Source organism: Oncorhynchus nerka, linkage group LG28 (assembly GCF_034236695.1).
Source record: "Oncorhynchus nerka isolate Pitt River linkage group LG28, Oner_Uvic_2.0, whole genome shotgun sequence".
In the NCBI taxonomy this organism is placed as follows: domain Eukaryota; kingdom Metazoa; phylum Chordata; class Actinopteri; order Salmoniformes; family Salmonidae; genus Oncorhynchus; species Oncorhynchus nerka.
This window is the reverse complement of record NC_088423.1, coordinates 44,543,397-44,562,077: the sequence shown is the minus strand read 5'-3', so window position 1 is coordinate 44,562,077 and position 18,681 is coordinate 44,543,397. Positions and strand designations below refer to the sequence as shown.

General features: G+C 41.1%; 1 protein-coding gene across 2 annotated transcripts in view; it reads left to right on the top strand.

Moving 5' to 3' along the window:
* LOC115113269 (uncharacterized) overlaps positions 1–9,423 on the top strand; it is a 34,508-nt gene extending 25,085 nt beyond the window's left edge. Inside the window, exons 4-8 of one of the 2 annotated variants that reach the window (XM_029640766.2) lie at positions 2,752–2,917; positions 4,782–4,915; positions 5,082–5,203; positions 6,856–6,957; positions 7,164–9,423. In XM_029640766.2, coding sequence (XP_029496626.2) covers positions 2,752–2,917; positions 4,782–4,915; positions 5,082–5,203; positions 6,856–6,952 — 519 coding nt within the window. In that variant the 3' untranslated portion in view covers positions 6,953–6,957; positions 7,164–9,423. Of the gene's footprint in view, positions 1–2,751; positions 2,918–4,781; positions 4,916–5,081; positions 5,204–6,855; positions 6,962–7,163 lie in introns of both variants that reach the window. The other variant, XM_029640764.2, reaches the window with a different exon arrangement.
* Positions 9,424–18,681: the final 9,258 nt, after the last annotated feature.

Below are 18,681 nucleotides of genomic sequence, written 5' to 3'. Positions count from 1 at the left end.
CCAACGCCAGAGAGACATTTTTTTTAATTATTTATGGATTTTTAAAAGTTGTGGCATTGTTGTCATTTAAAAAACATCAGTATGGTAAAACATGGGCACATGGGTGGCATTTTAACACACTTGAATAGAAAATGAGGCTCGTAGAGTTCACAGAGTCCCAAAGCTACTTCAATTTTATGTTTTTGTTTTCGGCTCAACATCATAAGAAAACCTGACCTTGAATATGAAAAATAACAACATTGGCACAAGATTTATCCCAACCCTTGCATTGTATTCAACTTTGCCCACTCTCTTGTGACAGTTGCCTGTGCTTCTAAAGAAAAGTACTTTGGCATTGTGTGGATGCCTCCCTTTCCTTTTGAGACTTTGGCACAATACCGGAGTGGCTATGTTCAGGGGGTTTCAGAGAGAGCTGGTTCCAAACTATCCCTGTCAGTTTGGGCCTGGGGGCCGGAAATGCTTTCCACTGAAGCAAAGGGTGAGCCCAGCAGGAGCATACACTACAAAGTCTTCAAAGACAGAGAGAGAGAGAAAAAAAGAAAGAGGGAGAAAGAGAGATAGATAGGGGAGAGAGAGTGAGAGAGGAAAAGAAAAAGAAGGAGAGAGGGGGAAAGGGGCACAGTAAGAGAGAGAGAGAGATCCCAAAACGTTATCATTCAAAGAAAACGCATCCTCTCTTACAAAAGCTATTTCTTAACATTCTTAGCAGAACTTACTATTCTTTGAGGTGATCAAATTCTGACATGATTTCACCTTGATTATGATATTTGTCCAGATAACTTGGTGTTGTTATTTCTCTCTGGGCCAAACCCTGACTTGAAAGAAGATTTTTAGGACCACACCGGCTGGCCTCCCAAGTGGTTGGTCTTTTCCCCTGCTGTGAGTGTTTCTATGGTTACGCCACAAGCTGAACCCCATAGATGACACATCAAAAGGAGGAGCAAGTCAGCTGGGGCACATCTAAGCTCCATGAATGACACCCATGGTTCCCTGTGCCTACACACATCTACCCCACCTTTCAAATCAACACCAGGGTCACCGCTGAGCTCACTATAAACACAGAGATCAATGAGACAATGGCCAATTACCACCTACATAGAGCCCTCTTTTCTAGCTTCATCTGTTCTCTACCAGGACCCGCGTGCTTTGGGGTTTCTCGTGATGAACTGAGATGCAAGAGTCAATACTAGAGTGGACGATGACTTGTAATCAAGTTTCTAATGTGAGCAATGAACATGAGCTCACTCTTACGGACTCAAGCTCCCCCTTTCCCTATCCTCAAAGCAGTACTACCTCAGACAATGGAGCCATCTGCAGGCTGTCCCTGGGTTGTTGAGGAACGGGATTTGATGGAGGGAACATTCCAGGGCCGGAGTCTTCTGGACCTTCCCTTTTCCCGAGTGCACAGGGGCATAATGCCTTTAACAGTTTAATCCTCTTCTCAGAGGTCAGAGGTCAAAGGCCTGGTGTGGCCGGCCCTCTGAGTCCCCAAATGTGGGCTGCCTCCTTCTAAGGGCTAAGCACACACAGATGGGGTAGGTCCTTGGAGAGTGCAAAGACCACACTGTTTTCGCCCATGGAACCAGGGCCAGGAGCCTGGGCCTAGCCCCTTCTCAGTAGAGGCAGTGTCTTCACCGAGGGGAGAGTGTGGTCGTGGTTCCAGCGGGGAAGGCAGACTATGGTCAAAGTCCCGTGAGACAAAAACAAAGCCATGGAGTGTGACTTCAGTGGTCATTCATCATGCTATTTACCCCTTTTTATGTTTAAACATCCAGTGGTTTCGTAACAGGCTAATCAGAGTTCCAACAAGGAATTCTGGAAGAGAGCACTGCCCAGAGATGATTCTATTCTAGTGTAGAGTTTGCACCTTGTGTCCAGGTTAGAGGTAACTTCAGTGCGGAGAAGGAAATTATTTTGCACAAGATTAGGAAGTGACTTCCCCTAATGAGCCTCCTGAGTATCGGTCCTGGGTTCTGAAGTTGTGCAAGTGGCGAGTGTGTCACCTTCACATGATGAAAAATCCCCCTACTGTAGAAGTGACACTGCACGTTTAAATGTTAACTATGAAGCAGGAAAAAACAACACTCATCTCCAGGCTTTCATCTCATTCCGTTTATCCTACTGCTGGGTGCCTGCGTTGTTTGAGTTATAAATGTGATTTTTTTAAACGTTAGCGTGGATGTGACATCCAGAGTTTCCTCAGCTGGGATAAACGGATGTGAACATTTTCCTGACAAATTCCAACTTTACACAATGACTCGGAAAGTGTCTCTCATTGTTCTTTGAATCACCATACATGTATCGGCATGGCACATAGATTGGAAGGCCTACTTTGGACAAGTTAATGTTGAGTTCAGAAGTTTATCTTTGAGGTTAGGTCAGCATAAACCCAACTCAATCTGGAAAAGAAATAGTAAATACACACTATGTATGAAAACAATAATTAAAGTAAGTTATTAAGTTGAAGTAGGTTTAAAACAATAACAATAAACTCAGATATCCCAAAGACTCTTGTAAAAAATGTGGTAGCATATAAGGCCAAGAAATACAAGAGTGTGATGGCCATAACACATTTTCACTCTCCTGAATTTGTAACAGATGGTTGCTGGCTGAGCCAAGTATGCAGTATTGGAGGGCCATTCTTGACCAACGAGTGAGAAAAACAACAAAACTAGATTTGGATATTGTAAAATACATTTCATATGCCTCCTACTCACAGTCCTGTACCTTTTCTTCCTGTCTGTCCCCCAGGACTTCTTCCTGCAGCACTGTAGCTGTGGAACGGCCGGCCTGGCCTTCCATGAACAGAAAAGACACTCTAGGAGTGAGTTCCTGACCACCTCCGTGAGCGGCACCCTCTCTGACCTCTCCACCATCCCTGAGGTCACACACCACACAGGACTCACAGCCAGGGGAGGTCAGTTAACTACTTAATAACATGATAACAACCCATAATCTACATCCGGGCATCTCTCCTCACGCAAAATCCAATGGATATTCCACACATTCTCCAAAAGTAATTTTGTCCCAGTTTGACTGTAATCTCATCAGATGTTTCCAGCCCAATCCTTTTGTTTCCCTCGGAAAACCATAGTGTATTATTTCATTGGCAGGTAGATTAGCACTTGATAACCTGCTCCTGCGGTAATCATTCAGTCACAAGACCAATTTATAGTAATGTTTGCCCAAAGTTTTCCTGAAATGGATTTTCTGGGTTTATTTAAAAATCATTAGGGGTTTTCAAAATGTGACCGGGCGACGACCCCAGGTGTGATCTCGCCCAATGTTCACCTTTTCATCATGTTTTTACTCTCCTGTTTTCGGAGTGGCTCACGTTCCCTCAGGTGGGCTGACTATTATTATCTACTTTTATTTATTCAGGGAAGACCAATAGAAACCAGTGTCTCATTTGTAATGGTGACCTGAGGACAGAGATTCCATCAACACAACAACAAAAGATAAGACACAAGATAGCTATAAATACATTACATCAGGTTATTACAACAAGTTATAATAGTCCATTGAAATGATTGCACACTTCAGTAAACCAATTTAACAACAGAGTTTTAAACTTCCTTATAGGCACCAGGGAATCCAGGTGTAATTTGTTTTGTAAGATATTCCGTAACTGTGGTGCGTTAAAACTAAAGGCAGATTTACTAAACTTTCTGAATACAAGCTGGACCTCAAGAGTTAACGAACACTGCGACAGGACACAATGTGTGCTCTCTCATGGTGTCAAGTCTAGTTGCCACTATATTATGAAAGGTGTACCGCAAGGGTCGGTATTGGGACCTGTTCTCTTCACTATTTATATAAATAATATTGGTCTATGCAATCCTGTAATATTCATCACTATGCAGACAATACGGTTATGTATGCCATTGCACTGAGTGTTGCCCGAGCTATGTTCAGAGCTGCAATCTGATTTTGTTGCATTACAGAAATCCCTCGTTGATTTAAAACGTTTACTTAATGCGGGCAAAACTAAATATATGTTGTTCTTTAATTCACAAAAAAAAATCTCGAAAGGGCTACATATTCACTCATTGGACAGCTCTCTCATCGAGCGGGTTCCAGCCTACAAATATCTGTGCGTTTGGATTGATAAAGATCTAATGTTTAAAAAAAACATACTGATGAGGTAGTTAAATGGAGGGAACATATAGAGTCCCATGGATTCAGGAATTTCTTGCTCTTCCGATAAGCAGGATTCAGGAAATTGGAGCTGGGGAGTAGGAGGATGGCGAATGGTACTGCGATAACAGATTGAGGACGTGGGGAGGTTGAGTGGGCAGTGGCGGCAGGTTGAAAGAAGGGGTTCCTCTGGGACTGCTGATTCACATCACCATGTGTCATAACAGATTCCCCCCACTATGAGCAGCGAGTGGTTCCAACCCTTGTGACTCTAGCCTCATTTATACCTGGTGCTAACATGCGTCCTTTGTCCTGATCTTGCCCACATTCTGATTGTGCCCACATTTTCAGAAATATGTCTACACATGGTATTAAAATATGTCTCACTGTGTTTGCATTAAACGGTTTCACTGTCCAGATCCGTCTACACTTGTAAGGTTTCCAGACACAATGCGTACCGGACTACCTTCGTAGGTGGTCAGAAAAATCACAATCAGATCACAATGCGTATTTTAATCATCTCCAGTCTACACCGGTCTGAAAATGTGGGCACAATCAGAATGTGGACAAGATCAGAACAAAGTATGCATGCTAGAACCAGGTATAAACAGATCTTCTGATTCATTTATTCTCTCTCTCTATAGAGAGTGACCAGGGTGGATGCCAGCCCCTGGTGCCCCTTTGGAAGAGGGGCCTGAATCGGATGAGCTACACAGAGGGAGATACACGCTCCTATCTCTCTGACAGTACAGAGGGTCTCTCTGCCCCACACAGACGGGTGAGTCACTCTAACATCCCTCCTCTGACTCACTGGCTCTGCACAATACCCTCAACCCCTGTTTACTGTGCAAATATCTACATCAGCGCAACTCGATGTTACCCGACCAAACAGTGGGTAAAGCGCCTATTCGTTAATGCTGAGAGATGTGTGTTTGGTTGTGTAGCTGAGTGAGAACTACACGTGGGGCAGAGTGAAGGATCTGGTGAAGAAGACCAAGCTGAGGAACCAGAGCAGACTGGGACAAACATCCACCTCCCTCAAGAGATCCTGTCCACAGCTTTACCGGTGAGGACACTCCCCACCCACCCACCCACCCCCCACTCCCCACCACCCACCCCCGCTCTCTCGCTCTCTCATGAAGGAAACACTCAGTCTACTCTAAATACTGTATCTCTTACTACAGTATATGTAAACAAACACGCACCTAACACTAGGATTTCCTTTAACTTCATAAAATTAAAAAGAACAGTTGGAACTTGTTGCTCCTTCAAGGATTTTTGAAAATCTTGAGCTAATCATGCTACAAGGAAGGAGAGGTTAAGTTGTAATTAATCACAGCTCGCTTTAGTTTCATATTTTGTAGGTGCCTATTATTTCTAGATAATTTAGTCTTCGCAGAAAGAGGAGTTAAGACTGTCTTTGGCAGTAGGTCATGGGTTGTGTTTGCAGAATGATTCAACTGCTTCCTAGGAAGAATATGGACACTGAAAATACTGAAAATGCCCAACCGACTCATATCATCTTACCATTTAGAGAAAATTACTTAAATTAAATTACTTTTATATTGCTATTTAAAATGCAGTTATAACACATCACTTGTAAGTAGCGATTTAACTTTCCCCTGTGACAAATTATCAGCCAAGCTAAACACGTCAAAATCAAATTGATTTTGAGAATAAAATGTACCACTAACCAGAATATATTGTTACTCAGTCAACACAACTGTCAGAAGTATGTGCCTTGGCAAATTATCTTGAGTAATAACCACGGCTTTAATGTTTTATTTTACAACATTCAGCATACGCCATGGAGAACTTAGCCCACGACCACTGGAATCTATCTTAAATAGCGTCCCGAAAATGTCAAAATGAAGCAGATGCACTCTTCAGTGTCAGGGAGCGACTACGCACCGTTTATTTCAATATGACTAATGCAAATATGACAAGCTTAAGTGTTTTTATCTGAGTACAAGTTTGTAAAATTATACTTCCCAAGTTCACTGGCTCTCTCCACTGGTGGTAAATGGTGACTAGCACTGCTGGGTTTAAATGGCCTAAGCTCAAAACCACTGAAAACAAACCAACCTCCCACATTTGTTAAACAAAACACATTTCGCCCCCTCTAACAGTGTCAGCTTTTTTTGCAAGCAGGAATCTACGCCAACATATTTGGAGTAGACAAAAAGACGTGGACATTTTGGGTTAGAAAGTATTGACAGCCTTAGCGACTTTAGACGAATACCAAACTATGACAGGTTCTTGGCACTTCAAGATTTTATTTTATTTTGTTCATGCGAGATGGCTGTGTCAGTGGATGAATTGTGGTATTATTCTGTTTGAGGGTTGTAGAACATAAGGATCTGGTGGGAGTTGAAGAGCTTGAGGAAAGAACAGCTATTTGTTGTGCCCTTCAACGTATTCCACAACTTGGATGGGCACTCCTCAGAGTGAGGGAGCTGGGCACGGACCCAGACTAATAGCGGAGGGGTTGCAGTGTCAGGTTTGAGGTATGCAAGGAGGAGTTGGAGAATTCCACATGTATTTCAGAGTGGTCCAATGATATATAGAGATATGCAGAATTTATCAAAAGGGAGACCCTCTCTTGGAAAGAAATGTATGTGGAAAAACCATACTGTTCTCAAGCGTTGTGTAAACTAATGCATTGCTCATTGTAATAGCATTGGAGCACACCAATAACAATAACCCATTTCCCTCCAGCCCTGACCTGGGACCAGTGGACCTACCAGGAAGAAACAGGAACTCCATGATCGCCTTGGGCCATCAGAACAAACTGGACTTCCAGTGGCCCAGATAACCATTGTTGGTACAGAAAGTTCTGACGCAAAATATTGCTAAAGCGTAGTGAAACATGTTGGAAGCATGCTGTGCATGTACAAGCACAACTGATTTAGCAGCTGTTGTGCGATCTATTCTCAGCGTACATGTGTAATAAAGATATCCATAGAGGTGAAGAGGCAACACTTTTGTAACACTGCCCACACTGAACGTCTTTGTTTTCTACCCAGATATGAAACAGACGGCCCGAAGTGGGAAGAGAATGCCCGGAAGGTGAAGTTGCACAGATTCTCGACTGGACTGAGAGAGTAGTGTGAAAGGAGGGATGTGAGAAATAACACTTGTGATGGATGACAAAACGTTGAGTGAGGAGTGAAAAGAAAACAAAAAGAGGGATGGTCATAGACATCTCTCTTGAGATACAATTCTAACTAAGGGATTGTATTGTTTCAGATAAGGGAACATTGGTATTTATATGAGAACAGACATGCATGTACTCCACAATGTACATGAATACGATACAAATGATTTCATCTTGTACTATAATCGTTTTTCTATTCAATTCATATTGTAATGCTTTCTCTAAATATGTGTTATGTTAGTGACATTTCAGTACTATGTGTTGATGGAGAAAACAACAACTCTTTGACATGGTTGTTCCAACTAAGAAATAGCCTAGACAATATTCTGGGGTGAAATTAAAGGGATAGTTCACCCAAATTACAAAATGACATTGGTTTCCTTACACTGTAAGCCGTCTATGGACAAGCTATGGCAGCAATGCATCCTTTGGTTTAGTTTCCCTGCCACTGTTTCAACATGCTAGCATTTTAGCATTTGTGGCACAAATCCCATTCAAGTCATGGGACCGATATTATTCGCGCATCATGCCCAAATCAATACATGATTTAAATTCTAGATAAGAGCGTCTGCTAAATGACTAAAATGAAAATGTAAATGTAAAAATAATTCGAAAGTATCTAAAGTCGCTTGTCAAACTCAACAAAGTCGCATAGATTATTTGAACATGATGCTTGAAAAATACTAATTTCGGTCCCATGACAGGGTAAGGAAACCAATATGTAATTTTGTGTTTGGGTGAACTATCGCTTTGGTTATCATGCCCCCTTGAACAAATGTGAAACATACACATATCATACATATTTGAGAATTGTACTTAACTATTCAACACATTTTGTATGAATTCTCTTCTTGTTTTGAGTGTAGGCCTAAGAGGCTGTGTGTGCATGCACTATACAGGGATAGTAGATCGTGGTGATGTTGTGTGAATGTGCTGTATATAACAAATGTTAATTGTGTACAGTCACTGTGTATGTACAGGAGGGGAGTTATGCCTCTGTAAATTCCTATGTTTATATGATGGAAATGTATACTTTTTGGAGATAGGGGTTCCAGATCCCTTATGATAAAAAAAAAACACTTTGAGGATGCTAGAAAACGTTTGTGATGCATTGCCGCAAGGTTTTTTAATGTTCCTCTCAAACATTTATGTAAAAACAAAAAACAGCAAAGAAAAAAAACAATAATTTCGCATCACTGCAACATGTACAGTATTTTTTCAGAGGCTGCTGTTGCATATGTTCATCTTCAAGACATTTTTTTATTTATTGAGACATGCAAGTCTGGTTTGACAAGCTAACGGTGATTTTAGCTTTTCTACATCACGGTTACATTCTCCGGTTTTCCAGAAATCCTGGTTGGAATATTCCCGTATTTCCTGCTTTTCCCTCGTAATGCCATGAATCTTCCCAACAGGCTTCCTTGAAAAATTGGGAATTCTGGGAAAGCTACTGGAATTTTGCAACCTTAGTTACGTCACCATGAGCTTCCTTTGATAACAGACAGGCAAGTGCCATGGTACCTTGGAAATCTCACTGGGTAACTACAGAAGCAAAGTTCAACACAGAAACTTTGAAAAGGATGATTAAAATGGCTTCAAAGCCTTGACATCTAATTCAAATACAGCAGAAGTCAATTCCAAATGCTCAAAACTGTCCAGCGTTGTTTACAACAGGAATGGAGGTCGTCACATTTTTTGAAAATACTAATCCCACAGAAAGAACAAAACAGTTAGTTATCCAGTATGTATTTCAGCAATGTGAACAACAGTATAGTACAACACCAATGAGTTATTCATCATGGTCAACATGTACTCCTATTAAAATAATAATGGACTCTGTAGTACTGTACATGTAGCACAGCTGTAGCTGTATCATACGGAATTCATGTACTTCTAAATACTCTAATCAAGTAGAAAATACATCTGTTGCAACTTGAGAGGCAGTAAATGCTGTCAATATGCATGATGGGCCTACATGTTTTGTCAGGACTGGGATCTAAAGACTAAAGATTGTGATATCTGTATATTGTAGAGTCACAGTAAGTTGTACATGGATGGAATATCTCAATATGTGTAATGTATCATTATTCAAAAGTTATTTTTCGAAATAAAGTTGACATTTTCAATGACATGGAATGCTGTGCTTTTAGTAATTTTATACCACTCACCGATTCCTGCAGGATATAAAGCAAATCGTGATTCCCATGGAAAGAAAGATGTAAAGATCACTCATTCACTAGAAACTAGAGTTTCCAAATAAGTGGAAAGATACACTCAACAGTGTGCCCTTAGAGATTCCCCTCTCTTTATGATTCATTCTATAGTTAAACCTACTACGCAGTTTTCTTGGAAATTCTACACAGGGACACTTGATATCCACACTTAAATGGATCATTGTTCATTAACAGCATGCTGAAGAGGTCACAGTCAAACTTAGATGCATAAAGTACCGGTCTGAAGTTAACTCTCCCGGGGCAGTCCCGTTAGTTCTCTTATATACTGCTTACACAGACAAGTTATATTTGCACGATTTAGCTTATTCATCATTCATAATTAATTCATCATTAACGTTTGGTTCATGCATGTGACCGACCAATACCTCACAAGGCTTCCTCTCCAAGCTGAGACCTTGAAACTGAGATATCCCTTGCGTTCTCAAAACAAGGTTCTGGGCGTACTACCAAAGTGCTGTACTGATAGTGAGAATTCCTCCCAGGCACGTTCAATCAGTCACTTGCATGAACACAGAAATTGGTTATTAGAACAGCACAAATATAGAACACAGAAATTGGTCATTAGAAAAGCACAAACATAACAGTGTGCATTGGATACAACACAGTTTGTAGTTCACAGTAATCCATTTATTAAACACATAGAATATCAACCAATTACCCAGCAGAGCTAGCAGAACCCATGAACAGACATCCCAGTACCCTTACGTTTTCCCTAACTTACCCTGCCTTTTAGTCTGTGCATCGATACACCCACTGTTCTTTGGGCTCCGCCCAACAATACTGGTAACAGCTCTTGCTGTAGCTTTACCACAACGAAGGAGTTCTCCTTGCAGCGTCCACAAGGCAATTGCTCCCAAAACCAGAGAACTGGGTTTCCTATCCTGTCCTACGCGCACCTGTGCAGTTCCCCCCTAGTTAGCTGCACGCAGGTGAATTAATCAATGTGTGGCCATATCATCTATAAACTCAGTTTATCACAACACTAATAGGTAATGACTACTGATCTTCATCCAGGTAGGACTACAGTAAGCAGAAAAGCCCTTTTCCAATCAGAAAGGACCTTCACAGCCAGCGACTCCAGAGATTCATACCTCTTTCTGTCCAGGCTGAAATGTTGTCGGATAAAAAGACAGAATTAGAGAATGGTATCTGAAGGCAAAGGAAAAGTATTTGATCGTCATGTCATGGTTAAGTAGGTCTGTATCAAAGACAAGTACTGCAACTGGATCTATTGGCATAGAAAGGATACTACACAATAGTAAATTACTTCAGCATACAGAACTACCGGGGAGGAAGCAAGCTAACACTCACAGTTGAGAGAAGGGAAACAAAAAGTCACATACCCTAAGAAGGATGTATAATTATTTGGTTTTGCTCTGTGGTCCATAGGCTGCCCACATAAATCTTTGGGTCTGTGTAGTTGAACACCTCATACAGTTGGTGGATGGTACAGTCCAGGCCAGGCCTCCACAGACACATGGATACATTACCTCAGAACCATCCTGACATCTTCTGGTAATATGTGGTAATACATGTATGATAAAAGAAAAAATATTGATACTATTGAATTTATTTTGCCCACACCCTTCTTTTTTTCATCCTACCATTAAACACTCCCTACCATTAAACACTCCATCTTCTTCTTAATTTGTGACCAGGCATAGAACGTCACAGACTGTGAAGACATTTTTCAAACAGACAGTGACTGTGGGTACACCTTATTACGTGCTGAATGTGACCAGAACATAAAGGTTTGACTTTCACCTGTTTACCGTAAGATACAACGTTTTACCATGGCGAAAGTATGTCCAATCATCTGTAGAAATCTCATTAGAATCATTGCTGAGAACACATATGATTTTAAAAATGTATGCATATTTTTTTTTAAGTGTACTGTTTACTTGGTACCCTCTGAGATCTATGGGGTGCATAGAGTTGGCTTTAAGACGTCTGGAATGTGCTCCTGGACAATGGACTCGTAAACGATGTAATAAAAGCCCAACATGTGCTTCTAAAGATAGCAGGCAGGGAGCAGAGCCATTGTTCAGTGAAATATGGAGGAAATTCTTTCTGGTAAGGATGATTTACTGCAGGGAAAATCGTACTGCTCCCTTTATGTCTAAATCAGGTTTCCCCAGACCCTTTTAACAATACAGGTAGCTCTAATAGCTTTAGTATACTGTGTAGGTTCACATGGTGCTTTGATGAACAATGTCCCATAGAGATTCAGTGGCAAGAAAAAGTATGTGAATTTGGAATTACCTGGATTTCTGCATAAATTTGATATACAATTTGATCTGATCTTCATCTAAGTCACAACAATGTGTGCTTAAAACTAATGTGCTTAAACTAATGTGCTTAAACTAATAATACACAAATTATTGTATTATTCTTGTCTATATAAAGCTGGAAAGGGTTACAAAAGTATCTCTAAAAGTCAGTCCACAGTAAGACAAATTGTCTATAAAATGGAGAAAGTTCAGCACTGTTGCTATGCTCCCTAGGAGTGGCTGTCCTGCAAAGATGACTGCAAGAGCACAGCGCAGAATGCTCAATGAGGTTAAGAAGAATCCTAGAGTGTCAGCTAAAGACTTACAGAAATCTCTAGAAGATACTAACATCTCTGTTGACGAGTCTACAATACGTCCTTTTGGGAGGACACCATGGAAGAAGCCGCTGCTGTAGAAAAAAACATTGAAGCTCGTATGAAGTTCACAAAAGATCACCTGGATGTTCCACAGCGCTACTGGCAAAATAGTCTATGGACAGATTAAACTTAAGCTGAGTTATTTGGAAGGAACACACAACACTACGCGTGGAGAAGAAAAGGCACAGCACACCAACATCAAAACCTCATCCCCAGTGTAAAGGATGGTGGAGGGAGCATCATGGTTTGGGACTGCTATGCTACCTCAGGGCCTGGACAGCTTGCTATCATCAACGGAAAAATGTATTCCCGTATGGTACTGATATAATGTGTCTCTATGACAGCAGCTCACCCCTGCCTCTTGGTACTCGTTAACGAGTGTTGGATTTTCAGTGAATGCCTTGAGCTTTTCTCATACCAGACCAAAACCCACTGAGCCCTTCAGAGATCAACACCCAAACAAACACTCAGAGGCGTCTAATGGCATAAATCTAACTTGGGACATATATGATATTTACTGTGTGAAGTTTCTGATGAAAATAGGCTGTTTCCTATTGCCTACCTCCAGAGGAATTCAGGAAAAAATGTGCGATGCATAGAGAATTGTGTACTGTACAAACCCACTGAGAGATACAGGGCTATTAATCCCACCGCTTCACATAGCAGGGAGACTTACAACTTCAAAACCTTCATGGCTTGTCTTGATAAATGCCAAGCTCTTACAGTAGATGTCAAAAATTATATTATTGATGCCAGCTAATATAATGGATGCAAGTATTGAATACCTACCAAAGCATTTATTCTCCACGCAGTACATATTTTTTCGAGTGGGTGAGGTGGGTATACTACTAGCTACATAACTTTCCTGTTAAAGCTAGCAGCCCTCATATCAGGCTCTTTCCTGTCTCCTTCAGGATGTGTTTGGCCCATGGGTCTCTGAGAATGTGCTGTGGTGCAGGAAACAGACATGGATGAGTGGCACAATATTCACCTTATGTGTCGTTCTCTGCCTGACACATGACCAGTAAGGGGATTGCTTACCTCAAATGCGTGATGGAACGCATTGAACTTGATATTGATGAAAGCATCATCCTCCCTTTCTGGCAGGTAGGGGCTGTGATAAGAGTACAGGGGGACGTTTCACCAAGTGTTAATGTTCCTTGACTGGTCAGCTAGGTATGTCATGTTTGCACATATTGAACTCTATTAAAGTCTAGGCAGAGCGCTCACCTCCAGTTTTGGGATATTCTCACATCTGTGTAGCCTACAGAGGAGTCATTTAAGGTCACAACAGAAGATCCCCTGAATAAATCCAGTACCAAGTGTCTATTGACCAACTGACTTATCTTACCTCATAGCAAGGGAAATACACTATATATACAAAAGTATGTGGACACCCATTCAAATGAGTGGATTTCGCAATTTCAGCCACACCTATTGCTAACAGGTGTATAAAATCGTGCACACTGCCATGAAATCTCCATCGACAAACAGACAGTAGAATGGTCTTTCAACATGGCACCGTCACAGAATGCCACCTTTCCAACAAGCCAGTTTGTCAAATTTCTGCCCTGCTAGAGCGTCCCCGGTCAACTGTAAATGCTGTTATTGTGAAGTGGAAACATCTAGGAGCAACAATGTCTCAGCTGAGAAGTGGTAGGCCACACAAGCTCACAGAACGGGACTGCCAAGTGCAGAAGCGCGTAAAAAAAAGTCTAACCTTGATTGCAACAATCACAACCGAGTTCCAAACTGCCTCTGGAAGCAACGTCAGCAAAATAACTATTTGTCGGGAGCTTCAGGAAATGGGTTTCAACGGCCGAGTAGCCTCACACAAGACTAAGATCACCATGCACAATGCCAAGCATTGGCTGGAGTGATGTGACCCCTCCTGTCTCAGCCTCCAGTATTTATGCTGCAGTAGTTTATGTGTCGTGGGGCTAGGGTCAGTTTGTTATATCTGGAGTACTTCTCCTGTCCTATCCAGTGTCCTGTGTGAATTTAAGTATGCTCTCTCTAATTCTCTCTTTCTCTCTTTCTTTCTCTCTCTCGGAGGACCTGAGCCCTAGGATCATGTCTTAGGACTATCTGACATAATGACTCCTTGCTGTCCCCAGTCCACCTGGCCATGCTGCTGCTCCAGTTTCAACTGTTCTGCCTGTGATTATTATTATTTGACCATGCTGGTCATTTATGAACATTTGAACATCTTGGCCATGTTCTGTTATAATCTCCACCCGGCACAGCCAGAAGAGGACTGGCCACCCCACATAGCCTGGTTCCTCTCTAGGTTTCTTCCTAGGTTTTGGCCTTTCTAGGGAGTTTTTCCTAGCCACCGTGCTTCTACACCTGCATTGCTTGCTGTTTGGGGTTTTAGGCTGGGTTTCTGTACAGCACTTTGAGATATCAGCTGATGTACGAAGGGCTATATAAATACATTTGATTTGATTTGATGTACAGCTCGCCGCCTTTGGATTCTGGAGCAGTGGAAACGCGTTCTCTGGGGTGATGAATTACGCTTCAAATGAAATCAAATGTATTTGTCACATGCACCGAATACAACAGGTGTAGGTAGACCTTACAGTGAAATGCTTACTTACAAGCTCTTAACCAACAATGCAGTTTTAAGAAAAATAATACAAATAAAAATTTATGAAAGGAACAAATAATTAAAGAGCATCTGGCAGTTCGACAGACGAATCTGTGTTTGGCAGATGCCAAGAGAACACTACCTGCACCAATGCATAGTGCCAACTGTAAAATTTGGTGGAGGAGGAATAATGGTCTGGGTCTGTTTTTCAGGGGCTAGGCCACTTAGTTCCAGTGAAGAGATATTCTTAATGTTACAGCATACCATGACATTCTAGAAGATTCTGTGCTTCCAACTTTGTGGCAGCAATTTGGGGCAGGCCCTTTCCTGTTTCAGCATGACAATGCCCTGTGCACAAAGCGAGGTCCATACAAGATTGGTTTTTCGAAATTGGTGTGGAAGAACTTGACTGGGCTGCACAGAGCCCTGACCTCAACCTCATCAAACACCTTTGGGATGAATTGGAAAGCTGACTGTGAGCCAGGCCTAATCACCAACATCAGTGCCCAACCTCACTAATTCTCTTGTGGCTGAATGGAAGCAAGTTCCCACAACAATATTCCAACATCTAGTGGAATGCCTTCCCAGAAGAGTGGAGGCTGTTATAGCAGCAAAGGGGGGACCAACTCCATATTAATGCCCATGATTTAGGAATGAGATGTTCGACGAGCAGGTGTCCACATACTTTTGAGCCAAACAGAGAGCCTCATCTCCCCCAGGGCCATGTGCCATAGAACCTGCACCACAGGCCTGTATCTGAGAACCTCCAAAGCAACATCAATCACAAGTCACCATTTTCTATTTGTGTATCCCTGATTTCTCATATTTTAGATATCACAATTTGACATAAATACCTTACCTAGGGGTAGCAGGTAGAGCGTTGGGCCATTAATTGAAAGGTTGCTGGATCGAATCCTCGAGCTGACAAGGTAAAAATCTGTTGTTCTGCCCCTGAGCAAGGCAGTTAACCCAATGTTCCCCGGGCACTGTGGATGTTGATTAAGGCAGCCCCCTGCACCTCTCTGATTCAGAGCTGGGTTAAATGTGGAAGACACACTTCAGTTGAAGGTATCCCCCTTTCCCTACTAAAGGAAAGTTGAAATCTTTATTTTTGACTACCTGTTTCAAGGCATTGTTCCCTTGGCTCTGGTCAGATGAGGGCGCCATTGCTTCCCTAAAATCGTTGTAAGGCAAAATTTGAGTGGTTCACAGAACGACACACATTTCTACAAAGCCACGTTTTCACAGAACGCAAATTAAAATGACCAAAATTACATGCAATAGTTATTGCTGTAAAATGTTGTCTGTCTGTAATGCTTCTAATATGTTTATTATTTTTTCAATTCATTGTAATGTCATCGCAATGGTGTGACTACTTCCAAAGTCAACAACCTTGAAAATGTTGAACTGGTATCAGGTGTTGAAAATATGTTTAATTATAAAGAGAAAAAATATTGGGTTCACTTTGGTAACATCTACAAATCCATATGCTGCAATAGTGCTGTTCTCAATAAGTTAAGGGTGCACATACTTTTTTGGAGTTATGTAAAATGCTGCATTATATTCAAATACATTAATTCTGCATTATAATCAAATACATTAATGCTGCATTACATTCATATAAGGGAAATATATCCATCTAAAATTACCGGTCCTCAGAAATGTGATTCGGCACATTCAAAGCAACATACCCAAAATGATTGTCCAGGGTAAAACCAATAGTGCCTAGCTTTCTGTTTTGTATCTACAATGCATTTTCATTTACAGATCATTTACAACCATAGTGACTGCCATCAGTTAGTGATAAAATTGTACAAATGCCATACTTTATTTACAGTTAAATTACTCAACTAACTAACTTTATAAAACGGGTTGTTTGGATCCTGTATGCTGATTGATTGATAGCAGAGAGTTATAGCACCACATGAATTCCACGGGTAATGCCTGTAACAGTTCCATTACATTTATCAATGCGCATCCACTGTCCCACAACCCAGCCCATCAATTTTTAAACTTTAGCTCCTCCCGTGAAAAAAAGTGTCTCGACAATATTTCCCCGTGCTATTACCCTAGCATTTGGTTTGATACAGGGGGTTAATCGGCTGTGTTTAGACAGGCAGCCCAATTCTGATGTTTTTTTAACCAATCAGAACAGCTCTGATGAAGAGCTGATGTGAAAGATCTAATGTGATTGGTTAAAATTAGTGGGGGACAAATATCAGAATTGGACTCTCTCTAAATGCAGTCATATACGCCTCAATGTGTGCCTATGCAAGCTGTTTTTTGGGGTGGATATCCACTGTGCCATGCATATGAACTCAATGATTATCAGGATCATTATAATGGATATATCCAAAGAATTAGCTAAATAAACCAAAGTAAAACAAACAAAAATGCACATGGTTTACTGTCATTTCAGCTGTTTAATGTCATTGTGTATTACTTGTAGTTGGCTAGCTAGCTAGTAAAACAGAAGTAACGTTAGCCTAGCTATCCTCCATAGCTATCTTATTTACTCAACAATCAGTTGGTTGTTGCCTATTTATAATTGATTTACTAAATAATGATTTATTGTAGTTATTGTCTCTCTTGTTATCATGCAACCTCAGCTAGCTAGCTCCATGCCAATGATTCAAAACATGAGTATTAATGACCAGCCTGTTTGGTTAGCAACTGCAGAACTTAAAACTGACTTTTGCCCAGACTATATTGTCTGATGGAAGGATGAAATAAAACAAATTTACTAAATAAAATAACGTTTTACTGAAAACATGCTGTTCATCTTAAAAATATACATGTTTGCAACCGTTTTATAAAAGTAATAAGGTCCTCGAACCCGGGAATTATCGTGTGATAATGCCCTCCTAAGTGCTGTTTTTTTGGGGCCTAAGAACAGCCCTTAGGAGGGCATTATCGCACGTAACCCCCGGGTTCTCATGTTTTATGCCTAAATACTGCCCCCTTTGGGAATAATGTGAACTAATTATTAATGCTTGTTTTCACCAAACAAGCTGGATTAAATATTTAACTGATAATGCCCAAGAAGCGGATGTTTGGAGGATATATTGGCATGGGTGTTATGTCTGAGACGAAGTCGAGATCAAATCCAGATGGATTTTTAAAAAGCAGACATTGAATATCCCTTCGAGCACAGTGAAGTTATTAATTACACTTAGGATGTTGTATCAATACACCTAGTCAATACAAAGATACAGGCGTCCTTCCTAACTCAGTTGCCGGAGAGGAAAGAAACCGTTCAGGGAATTTCACCATGAGGCCAATGGTAACTTAAAAACAGTTACAGAGTTTAATGACTGTGATGGAAAACTGGGGGTGGATCATTGTAGTTACTCCACAAAACTAACCTAAATGACAGAGTGAAAAGAAGGAAGCCTGTACAGAATAAAAAATATTCCTAAACATGCATCATGTTTGCAATAAGGCACTAAAGTAAAACTGCTAACATGTGTCAAAGAAATGTACATTATGTCCTGAATAAAAAGTGTTATGTTTGGGGCAGATCCAACACAACACATCACTGAGTACCACTCGTCATATTTTCAAGCATGATGGTGGCAGCATCATGTGTCACGCCCTGGCCATAGAGAGGCTTTTATTCTCTATTTTGGTTAGGCCAGGGTGTGACTAGGGTGGGCATTCTAGTTTCTTTATTTCTATGTTTTCTATTTCTGTGTCTTTGGCCGGGGTGTAGTTCTCAATCAGAGGCAGCTGTCTATTGTTGTCTCTGATTGAGAATTATACTTAGGCAGCTTTTTCCCACCTGTGTTTTGTGGGTAGTTATTTTCTGTTTTGTGTTTCTGCACCTGACAGAACTGGTCGTTGTCCTGTTGCTCTTTGTTATTGGTCCATTTTGCTTATGTCCACTCCCTCTTCTTCAGATGAGTGTTACATCATG